The sequence below is a fragment of the Pristis pectinata genome, chromosome 7 (assembly GCF_009764475.1).
Source record: "Pristis pectinata isolate sPriPec2 chromosome 7, sPriPec2.1.pri, whole genome shotgun sequence".
NCBI lineage: Eukaryota > Metazoa > Chordata > Chondrichthyes > Rhinopristiformes > Pristidae > Pristis > Pristis pectinata.
Window position 1 is genome coordinate 8,840,490 of NC_067411.1, and position 16,542 is coordinate 8,857,031.

General features: G+C 44.1%; 1 protein-coding gene across 1 annotated transcript in view; it reads left to right on the forward strand.

Annotated features, from left to right (window-relative positions):
- Positions 1-16,542, forward strand: part of LOC127572849 (microfibrillar-associated protein 3-like) — a 42,340-nt gene that overhangs the window by 10,291 nt on the left and 15,507 nt on the right. Inside the window, exon 2 of the mRNA XM_052020527.1 lies at positions 262-664. Coding sequence (XP_051876487.1) covers positions 400-664 — 265 coding nt within the window. The 5' untranslated portion in view covers positions 262-399. The remainder of the gene's footprint in view (positions 1-261; positions 665-16,542) is intronic.

The window sequence follows — 16,542 nt, forward strand, 5'->3', positions numbered from 1 at the left end:
CCCGCAAGTGTCGCCACGCTTCCGGCGCCAACATAGCACGCCCACAACTTCCTAACCCGTACGTCTTTGGAATGTGGGGGGAAACCGGAGCACCCGGAGGAAACCCACGCAGACACGGGGAGAACGTACAATCTCCTTACAGACAGCAGCGGGAATTGAACCCGTGTCGCTGGCGCTGTAAAGTGTTATGCTAACCGCTACACAACCGGGTCAGTGATAATAAGTATGATTCTGATTCTGAATGTTCTTCTTGACTTCTAGGTTGCACCATCTTCAATGAAACTTGAAAACTACAGCTGCATACCAAGGAAAAACACTGCTTTGTGTCTTAATTTGGGAATGAAGTCCCTCACGCACACGTTTAACGACTAGGTGATCAGTGACAACTCGGCAGTAAAGATGACTGAACCGATCAACCTGCGATGCTGCTTTCTCCTGTTGACTTCCGGCTACCTGCTGTGTGCTCTTGCCCAGGATGCAAACCGCACCATCGCAAATGGGACAGAGCAGATGGCCGGACGGGTGCCTTTTATTACGTCCCAGCTGGATCACCTCATAGCCAAAGAGGGGCTCAGTGTAACCATAGGCTGCAACGTCAGTGGAAACCCCCCACCGCAAGTTCAATGGTACAACTCCAATGGGCGCTTGCTGAATCAGGAGGGTGGTAAGTTGGAACTCAACTACGCTCGAGAGTGTAACTGTTTAGTAGATGTACTCATCCTGACAATGGTGCTTGAAGATCTCTCAAAGTTCAGATGCACAGAGGGTTTGTGAGTGTTTAGAATCGCACAGGACAGAAGGAGACCATTTTGGCTCACTCTGCTTGTGTGAGCTCTTTGCAATCGTACACAATCATTTGTAATCATACACAATCATTTGCAATCATATACAATCATTTGAAATCATATACAAAAGGCACATTGGCCTTCATCAGTCGGCAGTGAGTATAGAAGTTGGGATATGGTGTTGCAGTTGTACAAGGCGTCGGTGAGGCTGCACTTGGAGTATTGTGTTCAGTTTTGGTCGCCCTGCTGTAGGAAAGATGCCATTAAGCTGGGAAGAGTTCGGAGGAGATTTACGAGGATGTTGCCGGGACCTGAGGGACTGAGTTATGGAGAGAGGTTGAGCAGGTTGACACTTTATTAATTGGAGTGTAGTAGAATGAGGGGTGATCTTATAAAGGTGTATAAAATCATGAGGGGCATAGATGGGGTGAATGTGCACAGTCTTTTCCCCAAGGTTGGGGAATCAAGAACTAGAGGATATTGCTATAGGGTGAGAGAGGAGAGGTTTAATAGGGACTTAAGTGGTAACTTTTTCACCCAGAGGTTGGTCAGTATATGGAATAAGCTGCTAGAGGATGTGGTTGCAGCAGGAACATTAACAACATTTAAAAGGAACTTGGACAGGTACATGGATAGGAAAGGTTTAGGGGAATATGGTCCAAATGTGGACTAGCTTAGATGGGAATATTGGTCGGCATGGACCAATTGGGCCGAAGGGTCTGTTTCCATGCTGAATGACTCTATGACTTAATCATAGAAATTTACAGTACAGGGGAGGACCATTTGGCAAATCATATTTATTCTGGCCAAAAATGTTCTTTAGGCTAACCCCAACCCTTGGTTCATAACATTGTAGGTAATGAGTCTTCCAATACTCATCTAGTTACTTTTCCAACATGCTGAGGGTTTCTACCTCCACCATCCTTTCAGGTAGTGAAATCCAGATCCCAACATTCGTTGAGTGAAATATATTTTTCTGATCTCCCTCCTAATATGTCTACCAACCAACATATCCTTGCTTCCTCCTAATTGACTTCCAACCAATGAATCCTGCTTCCTTTCCTTTTGTCCATTGCCCTGGAACTTTTAAACTATTTATCTAATTCCCTTTTTTGAAACCTCCTAGTGAATCAACTTTTGCCATGTTTTCAGGTGGTTCCTTCCAGATCATACGTATTCCCATGATCTGTTGGTTGATGACTCCAGAAGTCGTCGCCTCCTCCATTACCCTAGCAATACTTCTCAATATTTTGCACATCTCCAGTTGTATTCTCTGCTTCAATGAGAGCAATACTTGGTGATTCAGAAACCTAAAAGCTCGCGGAGTCATGCAGCAAGGAAAAGGAAGCTTCAGCCCATCAATTCCATGCCTGCTGATAGTAATCCCATTTTATTCGGTCCATATTCCCATCAACTCCCCCCACCCCCACCAAATTCTACTACTGACCTACTCACCTGAGGCAATTTACAGTAACCAGTTAAACTATCAACCTGCACATCCTTTGGATTTGGGAAGAAATTAGAGCGCCCTGAGGAAACCCACATGGTTGCAGGGAGAATGTGCAAACTGCAGACAGCATTGCAAGCCAGGACTGAACCTGCATTGCTGGAGATGTGAGGCAGCAGCTCCACCAGCGTGGCTGTGCCTCTCTACAATACGTCCCCTTTTCTTCTAGTTAAAATAGCTCTGTGTATTTTAATTAATTAAATGCTGAACCTAATTCATTTTTATTAAAGTGGGAAACGTGTATAAAGAAATACAGTCATTTTCTTTAAGGCTTTGGTAACATCATCTTCCTCAAGACCAGGAATCAAGGATCTTCAGGGAATAAGCAATAGACAAAGGCTTCTCTTAATAATAAGCCTCAGGCTGACCCTATGCAATGTCTCCTAAGATCAGCTGTGGACAAACTTATCTGTGTTTGCATATTGTTTACTTAGTTTTGACTCTGGCACATACCAACCGAACCTTGAGGTTTTGCGTGGGCTGTGAAGTAACCTGGTAGAACAGGTTTTGTGTGCTGATGAAATGATGTAGGAAATTGCATAACTTATGTTAATAGGTCCTCCTTATTGGTGGAGGTGACTGTAGTACCCTGTTGTTTCCAAGTGTGTGCAGGCAAAAAGGTATGATGTGAAACCCATTGATGAATACTTTGTGGTTTACAAAGAGGGTGGATAAGCTGGCAGTGCCGTTACGGATGGAGAGTGAAGTATTTGATGGGATAAGCATGGTCAAAGAAGAAGTATGAAGGAGTTTAACATCTTTGAGAGTGACTACACCACCAGCCCTGGATGCGCCAGCGACCCAGCTTCAATTCCGGCTGCTGTCTGTAATGAATTTGTACATTCTCCCCGTGTCTGCGTGGGTTTCCTCTGGGTGCTCCGGTTTCCTCCCACATTCCAAAGATGTACAGGGTAGGAAGTTGTGGGCATGCTATGTCTGCGCCGGAAGCGTGGCGACACTTGCGGGCTGCCCCCAGAACACTCTACGCAAAAGATGCATTTCACTCTGTGTTTCGATGTACATGTGACTGATAAAGAAATCTTATCTTAAGTATGTCCTAGCCTGCTAAAAGAAGGAAGGATTGAAATTGTGAAGACTCTGATTACTATTTTTAGGTCCTCGAAAATAAAAAAAATGCAGATGCTGGAAATATGAAATAAATAAATAGATAAACTGGAAAATCTCAGCAGTTCAGGCTGCCTCTGTGGGAAGAGGAACAGCTAACATTACGTCTAACTCTAATCCTAACTCTACTTTACCCATTAACACAATCCTTGTCACCAGCACCCACTCTCCTCACCACCCAAAATATTTCCACACACTCACACTCCTGATCCTAAACAATGCCCCTCCCTCCCCCAACACACACACACCACAATACTTGGGACTTCTATCCTCCTTTAATAAGAGCGAAATAAGCAATAAAGGATGGATCCCCATGAAGGCTTGTCGAACTGGACAAAGGTAACGAAGGTGTAGGCCATATGAAAGTGGCAATTTCTAGTAAGACTGAATCTCCAGTGAAGAGAATAACAAACACGAGGGATAATTATCCCCCTGCCTGCAAACTGACACCCTAACCCCGGGGAAAGTTTCCAATGAAGTGTCCCAGACCTACAATGTTAATCGTTTCCCTTCCCACTGATGCTGTTTGACCTGTTGAGTTTTGCCGGCATTTCATGTTTTCATTTTCCAGTCCATTTTTCAGCAGGAGATGGATGATGTTGTAAGGTTTAGAAAGGGGAGGTGTGTGGTGGGCGAAGGGATAAACCAATTCATTCCGAGCTAGTTACAACTGTGCAAGTTCGCAGGTGTCATGTTACAACTGTACAAGTTGTTGGTGAGACCACACTTGGAGTACTGTGTGCAGTTCTGGTTGCCCAGCTATAGGAAGGATGTTGTTGAGCTGGAAAGGCTGCAGAATCATGAGGATGTTACCAGAATTGGAGGGCTTGATCTATAAGGAGAGGCTCAATAGACTGGGACATTTTTTTTCCCCTGGAGCATAGGAAGCTGAGGGGTGACCTTTTGTATCATGAGGGGAGTAGACAAGGTGGATGGTCACAGTCTTTCCGAGGGTAGGGGAGTCTAAAACTAGAGGGCATAGGTTCAAGATGAGGGGAGAAAGATTTCAAAGGGACTTGAGGGGCAAGCTTTTCACACAGAGGTTGGTGGTGGGTATAAGAATGACTGGCCAGAGGAAGCTATAGAGGCAGGCACAATTACAATGTTTAAAAGACATCTAGGCAGGTGCACGGGAGTAGCTCAGACAGACATTTTGGTCAGCAAGAACAAGTTGGGCTGATGGGCCTGTTTCTGTGCTTCACAAGCTGTGAGACAGTTGGCTCTACTGGCTGCACCACTGCGTTGCCCATTATTTATTATTTTTGGGATGCTTTTAGAGTCTTCTACCATGAAGAACAATCCAAAATAATAATTTAGAATCCCTGCCATTTCTCTATTCCCTATTATTTAAGTCTCCTCCTCTGGAAATACTCAGTAGGTCAGGAAGCATCTGTGGGGAGAGAAGCAGAACCACCATTTCAGATTGAGAATCTTTTTGAATGGCAAAGGAGGCTTGTGTCTATTCCTGCACTGTCTATGTAGGTTCTTGGATGAGATCAGGTCAGTATAAACTTAACTGTGTGCAACCTCAGCTAAGAGATTGAGTTCTTAGTTTTGAGTGGAAGAAAGAGTACCAAATTACAGGACCTGTGAAATGAGGCGTTGACAACGCTGGAAGGATACTACAGTAAAAGAAATGTATGATTTAGGAAGTAGCTGATCTAAAGAGAAGGATGGGGACATGGGAACAGTAGAAGCATGTTCGGTCCCTTTGTCCTCAATGGGAATATGGCTGGTTTGTGACCTAAATTCTTATTTTTGCCTTTGCCCCAATCAGGTGGGTTGCTTTGACCTGGAATGTGTTGGGCCTCTTCAGAGTTATTAGAACTCCACTTGTCCAGACAAGTGGAGAGTATGCAATCAAACTCCTAATCTGTGCCTTGTAGATGATGGAAGGGCCTTGGGGTGTCGGGAGGTGAGACACACGGCTCAACTTCCAGATGCCTTTGACTAACAAAACTCCACCAGCCTTGTATATAACATCGAAGTGGCTCTGCATCAATTGTCATTTGTTGAAGAGAGTTCCAAACTTCTACCAACCCTGTGTGCAGAGTGTTTCTTAACCCCATTCATGAACGTAGAACATAGAATAGTACAACGTCAGACAGGCCAATCAGCCCACAATGTTGTGCTGATCTTGATGCCAATTTATACTAAATGTCCTCCTCCTGTGTATCATCCACATCCCTTCATTCCCTTCATATTCATGTGTCTATCTAAAAGCCTCTTAAACTCCACCAACCTGCCTGCTTCCACTACTACCCCTTGTAACCCATTCCAGGCACCGACCACTCTCTGCGTTTAAAAACAAAACCTGTCTCTCACGTCGCCTTTATATTTCCCTCTCTAACCTTAAAAGCATTTCCTTTGGTGTTTGATATTTCTGGGGTACAGATTCTGACTGTCTACACTATCTATGCCTCTCATAATTTTAAAAACCTCTGTTATATCTCCCCTTGCCTCTGACGCTCTAGGGAGAACAACCTAAGTTTGTCCAACCTTTCCTTATAGCTCATACCCTCTAATCAAGGCAGCATCCTGGTAAACCCCTTGTGCCCCCTCTCCACAGTCTCCACATCCTTCCTATAATGGGGCGACCAGAACTGTACACAATACTCCAAGTGTGGTCTGACTAAAGTGTTATACAGCTGCAGTATGACCTCCTTACTCTTATACTCAACACCCCTACCAATGAAGGCAAGCACGCCATACGCCATCTTTACCACCTTATCCACGCATAGCCACCTTCAGTGAACTATGGACCTGGACCCTACGAAAGGCATGGCCCTAACTTTTAAGTTAAGTAACATAGTCCTGAACTCTAAACCCAGTGCAAATGGCTTTCATATAGTCTATCCATTCCTCCTAATGTTGAGAAAAATTCTATCCACTTTGATTTGGAAGTTTAAGCATTCTTAACCTTCCAAGTTCCAGGGATTGCAACCCTAGCCAACGATGAGGTGAACACCAAAGTGGAGAATGTAACAAATAAAATTATAATAAATGAAAGTTTCAAATAACTGAGTGAAACTAAAGGGAAACAAAGTGTTAGACAGCTGAGAACAAGGGAGGGGAGGTAAAAATCACTGAGACCGAAATCATTGTGTTCCAGGACTTTACTGAGCATGGATACATGCCAGTGGACTAGATACTGTCCATAGTAAATTTACATTTTTTACAGAAAGAATCAGCACAATTATAGGCCATTTAATATCTCTGGACTCTGGTACGCACATTATAATGTCTGAATTAAGAATGAAATGGCCATGCATTTATATAAAGCTGGAAATAACCAACGTGGAATTCAAAAGTGATGAATATGCTTCCTCCAAATACTTTGAGGAAGCAGAGGGCATGGCAGGTGCAGCAATGCTGTCTACGTGAGGGACTTTGGAGGTTATTAGGGAAGATTAAGAGGTGTAGAATTCTTAGAAGCACAGCATTAAGATTGATTAGCAGGCCAAAAACAGAGGTCGGGAATAGAAAGTTGTGCAAGGTTGCAACATTAAAAGTGCAAAATAGTAGTGTTAGTGTGTTAGGAAATTGAATCTTGAAGTGCATGCACCATTGTATGCTTAATGGATATGATGGAGGTTAATTTCTACCAGGGAATAGGGCAGTGGTTGCAACATTGTTAGAAAGGGGGGTCACTTTTGCAGCCATTTCTGTTCACTGGTTTGTTCTGTTTTGTTCACATCAATGATTTGCATTCAGCTCTCCAGTGAGTGATGTTTGAGTACTTGGAGTATTGTGTGCAATTCTGGTTGCCCCATTACAGGAAGGATGTGGAAGGCTTTGGAGAGGGTGCAGAAGAGGTTCACCAGGATGCTGCCTGGATTAGATATGAGCTATAAGGAGAGGTTGGAAAAACTTGGGTTGTTTTCTCTGGAACATTAGAGGCTGAGGGGAGACCTGATAGAAATTTCTAAAATTATGAGAGGCACAGATAGGGTAGACAGTCAGAATCTTTTTCCCAGGGTAGAAATGTCAAGAACTAGAGGACATGCACTTAAGGTGAGAGGAGGAAAGGTTAAAGGAGATGTGTGAGGCACATTTTTTACACAGAGTGGTGGGCACCTGGAATGGGCTGCCAGGGGTGGTGGTGGAAGCAGATATGATAGTGGCGTTTAAGAGGTAGTTAAACATATGAATGTGCAGGGATATGGATCATGTACAGCCAGAAGAGAATTAGTTTAATTCGGCATTGTGATCGGTGCCGGCATTGTGAACAGAAGGGCCTGTTCCTGTTCTAGGTTTTATGTTCTATGAACTGGCAGGTGATTTGCAGCACAGAAGGGGGTCAATTAGCCCGTTGTGTCCATATTGGAAAAGAATAGTAAATTCAGTGAGACCAACATAAGCTTCAAAGCAATGGGCAAAATGGCCTTAAGAGAGGCAAATGGAATTCCATGTCATTGAATGTTAAATTATGCATTTTGGTGAGGAAAATGGTTGTAAGCTGAATGAGTGTAGGCATGGGATAGCATAAAAGCAGAAGGATTTGTGCTTGATTCTTTACTTAATTCATTTATTAGGGTGTGGGCATTGCCGGCAAGGGAAGCATTTATTGCCCATCCTGAATTGTTTTGGTGAACCACCATCTTGAGTCCTTCTGGTGTAGGTATTTTCACAGTTCCAGGATTTAGAGCCACTGTCACTGAAGGATGGTGTGCGACTTGGCGGGGAACCTGCAGTTGGAGTTGGTCCCATGCTCCTCCTGCCCTTGAAGGTCTTGGTAGAAGTCACAAGTTTGGGGTGTGCTTTTGGAGTAGCCTAGGTAAGCAACTGCAGTGCAATTTGTAGAAGGTACACTCTACTTAGAGCTCAGAACTCTGTTATTAAAGGTTAGAGCCATGCCTTGCATGAGTGAGGTTAGGGTTGGTAGAAAGTTAGAACTCTCTTCAAAAAATGATAATTAATGCAGGACCATTTGAGTGTTGAATACAAGGCTGATAGAGTTTTGTTAGTCAAAGGCATCAAGAGATTGGTGATTCATCTCCCAACACCCCTAGGCCTTTCCAAGATTTACAAGACACAAATTAGAAGTCTGATTGTATACTCTTTACTTGTCTGGACAAGTGAAGCTCCAATAACTCTGAAGGGAATTAATGTTTAGGGTAGTGGATGGAGAACCAATCAAGTGGACTGCTTTGATCTGGATGGCGTTGAGGTTCTTGAGATATATCGGAGCTATGCTTGTCCAGGCAAGTGGAGAGTATTCCATCACACTCCTGACTTATGTCTTGTTGGTGGTGGAAATGCTTTGTGTTTTCAGAAGGTAGTCACTGTGCAACATAGGTAACAGATTAAGTATAAGGTACTTAAACAGAGGAAAGAGCAGGGAGAACTGTGAGGTTATGAGTAGTTCCAGGGGTGTTGGTTGGAATGCAGAAATGGTGTCAAGAATTAGGATTAATTGATGAAGGAGATCAAAGTATCTGGGAGCTACTAGTCCTCACAGATGTGATTAGTTGTCGCTTAGGTTATCCCAAGCATTCATTGCTTGGTCGTTGACTCGATTGCATGTTGTAATGTCTGTGCAATTCCAAGTATAAAAACTGCAAAGCAGTTTGCAAAGCGTACAAACTCACTGGACAACAAGGTCCAACTGATCTGTCAAATCTGCCCCACACTGCTGATGACTGGAGAGCTGTGGCTCGAGCCTGCTACCCTCACCTTTTCTCCACACTGACCCTCCCACACAGCCACAGCAACAGTGAGATCATAGCTAATTTCAAGGTCAAAGTTAAAGTCGAGTTCATTGTCAGATGCACGAGCACACGTATGTACAGGTGCAATGAAAAACTTACTTGCAGCAGCATCAGACATGTTACATCATATAAGCAGCATTCACAAGAAAAACATAAATTAAACATAGATTATGCACAATTTTTATATGAACACAATTAAAACAAAATCTATTTTAGTGCAAAGTGATCAAAGTGGGTCATAGTGTTGCCAAACTGTAGTGATTAGGGTTGTGCCGGTTGGTTCAAGAACTGAATGGTTGAAGGGAAGTAGCTGTTCCTGAACCTGGTAGTGTGGGACTTCAGGCTTCTGTACCTCCTGCCCGATGGTAGCTGCAAGAAGATAGCATGGCCCAGATGGTGGGGATCTTTGATGATGGATGTTGCCGCCTTGAGGCAGTGCCTCCTGTAGATACTACTGATGGTGGGGAGGGATGTGCCCGTGATGTATTGGGCTGAGTCCACTACTCTCTGAGGCTTCTTACGTTCCTGTGTATTCAAATTGCTGTACCAGACCCGTGATCTGTAATCTGTGACAAAGCCCAGTGTAACCCAATGATATTTGGTTATCAGATTTAAAATCAACAATTGACAAATGAATCACAAGATCACAAGACAAGGGAGCAGAAGTAGGCCATTCGGCCCATTGAGTCTGCGCCAAGGAAAAGGGAAAAAAGAAAAAGAAATGAGAAATGGCGGGGGTGGGGGGGGAGGAGAGAAAAAAAAACTATTCTAATCCTAATTTCCGACCTTATCCCCATATCCCTTGATACCCCGCCTATTTAGATATCTATCTATCTCTTCCTTAAACGCCTCCAATGATCTGGCCTCCACTGCTGTACCTGGCAAGGAATTCCACAAATTCACCACCCTCTGGCTAAAGAAATTTCTCCTCATCTCTGTTTTAAAACTGTACCCTCTAATTCTAAGATTGTGTCCTCTGGTCCTGGACTCACCCACCAAGGGAAACAGCCTAGCCACATCTACTCTGTCCAGTCCAGTCAACATTTTAAATGTCTCTATGAGGTCCTCTCTCATTCTTCTGTACTCCAGTGAGTACAGTCCAAGAGCTGACAAACGCTCATCATATGTAAGCCCTTTAATTCCGGGAATCATCCTCGTAAATAATTAGCCCAGTCTTAGTTGTAAGAGGGAGTTACAAATTTCCACCGGTCCCAAGCGATGGGGCTTTAAAATACAACAGACAATGTTTAAAATACTCAGCCGGTCTTATGACCCCTTTGGAGAGAGAAACAGAGTTAAAGCTTCGTCAGAACTGCAAAAAGTTAAAGGTAAAACATGATTTAAGTTGCAAAGGGGGCAGGGAGGAGAGGAGAGAACAAAAGGGGACGTTTGCAATGGGTGGGAAGCTGAGACATGTGAAATGTCACAAGGGATGATTTAACCAGTGAAAAAAGTGGTAAAGGTATGTGAAAAAATACAGGGTTGTCTGGGGGACGGTCTGCTGGAATCTGTGGAAAGAGAAACAGAGTCAATGTTTCAGGTTGATGCCCTTTCACAAGAACATCTGCAGTTTGTTTTGCTTCTTGATTACTGCATGGATCTGTGTTGCATTGGCAGCTTGCGTGAAGCAATGATACCCGCAGGAGGCAGTGACCATTAATATTTGCTGCCATTACTGCCTGTGAAATAGATGCTGTACAAGCATAATTCCTCATGGTCTGAATAATTTGTCCCAAGTATTGTCCCACTTTCTGTGATCATTTTGAATTGGTACTGGAATTACTTTCATGGCTTGTCTTAACCTTGGATCTGCAGGCTGCCAAAATGTGACCATTCCTTTGGCAACTGAAGTATGTGGCTGTTCTAAACTGTTAAGATAGTGCGAGTGATGACCATTGCAATGATAGCGACTAAATTGCCATCACCAGTATACCTCCAACATGAATACATTGTCTTGTAGTTTGCCAAAGTCCTCTCACTGCAGACTGCTGTTACTCTGACTGCATTTAGTGGATGAAATACTTTAGCCTTCTCAGATGCCATTTCCACTGACATAACAACTTTACCTAGAAGTTTGAATGTCAGGCTTTGCATGTTGAACAGCGTTTCACTATCTACCAATCTACATGTAAACCTATCGCATAAAACACAATCCAAAAAAGCAGCAAGGTTGCAATGTAAAACTTTTAGTTGTACAATGTACTCAACAGTTGTCTCACCCTGCTTCTAGTTCCTTGTCTCAGACTTGCAGGTTTCAGCTGTTTCTAATAGCCTTGGATTAAAATAATTGTAGAATTTCTACACATCTTGAAGTAAGGAAGTTTTCACCTCCTGTTCACATGAGGATTTGTCAGCATGCCGTATGCTTCTGATCCAATCTCTCTCAGAAGTATCATGTGCTTCCACCTTGTTTGGGCTTTCATGGGATTGCCTTCTTTAAATTGCATGGTATTGTTTGCTTTAAAGAAAATGTTTATTAATTCAATATACAAGATGAGTAGTTCTCGACTTTGATCATACAAGCTGAAGTTCCTGATATAACCAATTGAGGAAGTTATGTTCTTCCTCTCCCAATCAACAGTGATGCTGTTAAATCTGTCGTGCATGATGGCCAGGTCCCTTTTACTGCCCGATGCACTCTTGTGAGTAAATGGGGAGACCCAGACAAGCAAAATCAGTGTCATTTATTGCATCTGGTGCTCCTGGTGCAGCCTCCTCTACATCAGTGAGACCCGACGCAGATTGGGGATTTGCTTCGTTGGGCACCTTTGCTCTGTCCGCCATACCAGCTGGGATCTCCCGGTGGCCAGCCATTTTAATTCCACTTCCCATTCCCACACCGACATGTCTGTCCATGGTCTCCTCTACTGCTAAGTTGTGGCTAGATGCAGATTAGAGTAACAACACCTCATATTCTGCCTTGGTAGTCTCCAACCTGATGGCATGAACGTGGACTTCTCTAACTTCTGATAACACCTCCCCTCTGTCCCCTTTTTTTTCTCTTATCCCACTGGCCCCCATCACCCCATCGCTTCCCCCCCTTCCCTTACCGCCCTCTCCAACTGCCCATCTCCCACACATTCCTCCCTCCAGTTCCCTTCCCCACTTCCTTCCCTTTATTCCATGGTCCACTGTCCTCTCCTAGCAGATTCCATGTTCTCCAGCCCTTTGTCACTTCCACATCACCTCCCAGTTTCTTACCTCATTCCTGCTCTCCCTCCCCCCCCACCTTCCTATTACCCCCCCCCACCAGGATCTACCTATCAGCTGCCAGCTCTTGCTCCACCCCTCCCCCCTCTTCCTTTCCAGTCCTGATGAAGGGTCTGGACCCGAAACGTCGACTGTCCATTTCCCTCCATGGATGCTGCCTGACCCCCAGAGTTCCGCCAGCTCCTTTGTGTGTTTCTCCAGATTTCCAGCATCTGCAGTCTCTTGTGTCTCCAAGAGCTACTAATGTTCCTCAACAGTATAAAGACAGAAGAGACTGCAAGTGCTGGGATCTGGAACAAAAAACAGAATGCTGGAAATAACATATCTTCGTCCAACTTGGTTTTGCACTACCCCTGCACTAAATTTGTATTCTGTATAAACTGTTTTTTGCTCTATTTGTACTTACACAATTTTTCTGTCTGCGTTTATTGCATGCCTTCTGTTTTATGTATGTCCTCTGTTGTGTGAGTCTGGAGGAAACGACATTTCGTTCTTCTGTTTTTATAGCATATGGGTGAATGACAATAAAGTAACTTGAACTTGAATGAAAAGTATTTTTTTCCCTCTCTAGGAGGGGAGCACTTGCCCAGAATGAATTTCCGAGCATGTCCTCCTCCTCTGCATTTTGCAGCTCCCACATTCTTTTGCCCGTGTTCTCACTCTCTAACTGCTCCCACTCACTCATTGACCAGATAACCTTGTTTACAGCTTATCCCCATGGTCCCCCGGTTCTCTGGAGACAGAATCAGAACCAGGTTTATTACCACTGACATATGACGTGAAATTTGTTGTTTTGCGGCAGTAGTATAGTGCAAAGACACAAAAATCTATAAATTACAAAATTAAATAAACAATGCAAAAAAAGGAATAATGAGGTAAGTATTTAGGGTGCAAGTTGATGTTTAGGGCCAAGACCCTGCATCAGGACCTGTGTGCTGCCATCCTTACCTGGTCTTGCCTATAAGTGACTCCAGAGCCAGCAACAAAAACAGGAAATGTTGGAAATATTCAGCAGGTCAGATTACATCTGTGGGAAGAGAGGCAGGGACAATGTTTCAGGGGTCAGAGACCCTTTGTCAGAACTGGGAAGGAGACAAAACAAACGTACAGCTACAGGGAGGATTGGGGAGGGGCAATGTCTCTGACAGGGTAAAACCAGGGGGACCATGGGGATAAGCTGTAAACAAGGTTATCTGGTCATTGAGTGAGTGGGAGCAGTTAGAGAGTGAGATCATAGACAAAGGAATGTGGGAGTTGCAGAATGCAGAACAGGAGGACATGTTCGGCAGGTCAGGCTGGGTGTGCGCTCCTCTCCCAGAGAGGGGAAAAAAAACCTTTTCATTCATTGATTGGGTAACCTTGGTTACAGCTTATCTCCATAGTCACCCTGGCATTACAAGGGAAACTACTGTAAGAAGGGAGGTGGTGATTGCTGGGAATAGAAGAGGCATGCACTTTGGTAGAAGTGTGTACGGTCATGCACTTTGGTAGAAGGAATAAAGGTGTAGACTATTTTCTAAATGGGGAGAGAATTCAGATATCAGAGATGCAAAGGGTCTTGGGAGTCCTAGTGCAGGATTCCCTGAAGGTTAACCTGTAGGTTGAGTCGGTAGTAAGGAAAACAAATGCAATGTCAGCATTCATTTCAAGAGGACTAGAATATAAAAGCAAGGGTGTAATGCTGAGGCTTTATAAGGCATTGGTTAGACCACATTCAGAGTATTGTGAGCAGTTTTGAGTCCCATATCTGAATAAGGATGTGCTAGTGTTGGAGAGGGTCCAGAGGAGATTTACGAGAATGATCCTGGGAACGAAAGGGTTAACATATGAGGAGCGTTTGATGGCCCTGGGCCTGTACTCACTGGAGTTTAGAAGGATTTGCGGGGAGGGGGGGATCTCATTGAAACCTACTGAATATTGAAAGGCCTGGATAGAGTGGACGTGGAGAGGATGTTTCCTGTAGTGGGAGAGTCAAGGGCCAGAGGGCCCAGCCTCAGAATAGAAGGATGTCCCTTTAGAACAGAGGTGAGGAGGAATTTCTTTAGCCACAGGGTGGTGAATCTGTGGAATTCATTGCCACAAACGGCTGTGGAGGCCAAGTCATTGAGTACATTTAAAGTGGAGATTGATAGGTTCTTGATTAGTAAGGGCGTCAAAGGTTACAGGGAGAAGTCAGGAGAATGGGATTGAGAGGGAAAAATAAATCAGCCATGATTGAATGGCAGAGCAGACTCGATGAGCTGAATGGCCTAATTCTGCTCCCATGTCTTATGGTCTAAGAGTGGACCAGGGAGTCAGGCAGGGAAGGGTCCCTGCAAAATACCAACAGGTGTCTGGTGGTGGAGGTTGAAATTGTGGACAATGATCTGTTGAAATGTGGAGGCTGGTGGGGTGGAAGTTGAGGACCAGGGGAACTCTATCCCTGTGTCCTGGATGAGAGGAGGTGAGCGAAGAGGTGTGGGAAATGGATGAGATGAAGACCCAGCAATGTAGTTGACCGAGCAGCCTCCGCAGTTCAAGGACAATTGGGGACAGACAATAAAGGCTGGCATTAGCATGAATGAATAAATAGAAGTTTCATTGTGATTACTTGAACCTCCTCTATTAAAGATCTAGCCTCTTCAACTTCTAATGAAAAGTCATCAGAAAAAGTCTGGGATTAAAATAGAAGGCTGAGTGTTGGGAGGTGGAGTCTCTCAAATTACAATCTGTTTCCATAGGGATGATGTAGAGGTATTTCCACAGGAGAAGCAGTCCAAAACTTGGGGTCTTAAATGAAGCAAGTCTTGAGTAACATTTGTTTTAACCCAGAGAGTGGTTAGAATATGGAACTTTATCATATGGAATAGTTGCAAAACATTATAAAGATTGCAAATTACAAAGAAGTTTACAAAATTATGAGAGGCACAGATAGAGCAGACAGCCAGTATCTTTTTCACAGGGTCAAAATGTCTAATACTAGAGGATATAGCTTCAAGGTGAAAGGGGGAAAGTTCAAAGGAATTGTATGGGGCAAGTTTTTTTTACACAGAGTGGTAGGTACCTGGAATGTGCTGCCAGGGGTGGTAGTGGGGGCAAATACGATAGAGGCATTTAAAAGGCTCTTAGACAGATGTTGGGCAATGAGCCTGGTCAGGTGACCGACCTTTCAGTGGGAGAACAGTTAGGGAACAGTGATCACAACTCCTTAAGTTTTAAGATAGCTATAGATAAGGATAAGTATGGACTTTGCAGGAGAGTATTAAATTAGAGCAGGGCAAATTACGGGAGCATTAGGCAGGAACAAGGGAGGGTTAATTGGGAACGGCAGTTTTTGAGCAAGTCCACATCTGACATGTGGAGGGTGTTTAAAGACCAATTGCACAGAGTACAGGACAGGTATGTTCCAGTAAGAAGGAAGGACAAGGATGGCAAGGTGAGAGAACCTTGGATATCAAGAGAGGTGGTGAATTTAGTCAAGAAGAAAAAGGAAATGGATGTAAAGCTTAGGAAGCTAGGATCAAATAGAGCCCTTCAGGATTACAAAGAAGCCAGAACAGAACTCAAGAAGGGAATTAGGAGAGCCAGGAGGGGCCATGAAAAGTCCTTGGCAAGTGGGATTAAAGACAATCCCAAGGCATTATACATACATCAAGAGCAAGAGGATAACTAGGGAGTGGGTAGGACCACTCAATGATGAAAGAGGGAACTTGTGCTTGGAAGTGGAAGATGTGGTGGTTGAGGTACTTAATGAGTACTTTGCATCAGTATTTACCAAGGAGGAGGATGTGGAGGATAAGGAGATCGGTGTGGAGCGTGCTAATATGCTGGCCATTTTGAGATAAAGGAGGAGGTAGTGTTGGGTCTCTTAAAGAGCATTAAGGTGGATAAGTTGGGAGATCAAATGTAAAGAGACAGTACACTGTTAATGACAAGACCCTTAACAATGTTGATAAGCAATGGGACCTTGGGGTCCAAATTCATAGCTCCCTGAAGGTGGCTACACAGGTTGATAGGGTGGTAAAGAAGCCATGTGGCATGTGTGCCTTTATTAGTCGAGGCATTGAGTTCAAGAGTCAGGAAGTTATGTTGCAGCTTTATAAAACTCTAGTTACGCTGCATCTGGAGTATTGCATTCAGTTCTGGTCGTCCCATCATAGGAAGGATGTGGATGCTTTGGAGAGGGTGTAGAAGAGGTTTACCAGGATGCTGCCTGGATTAGAGG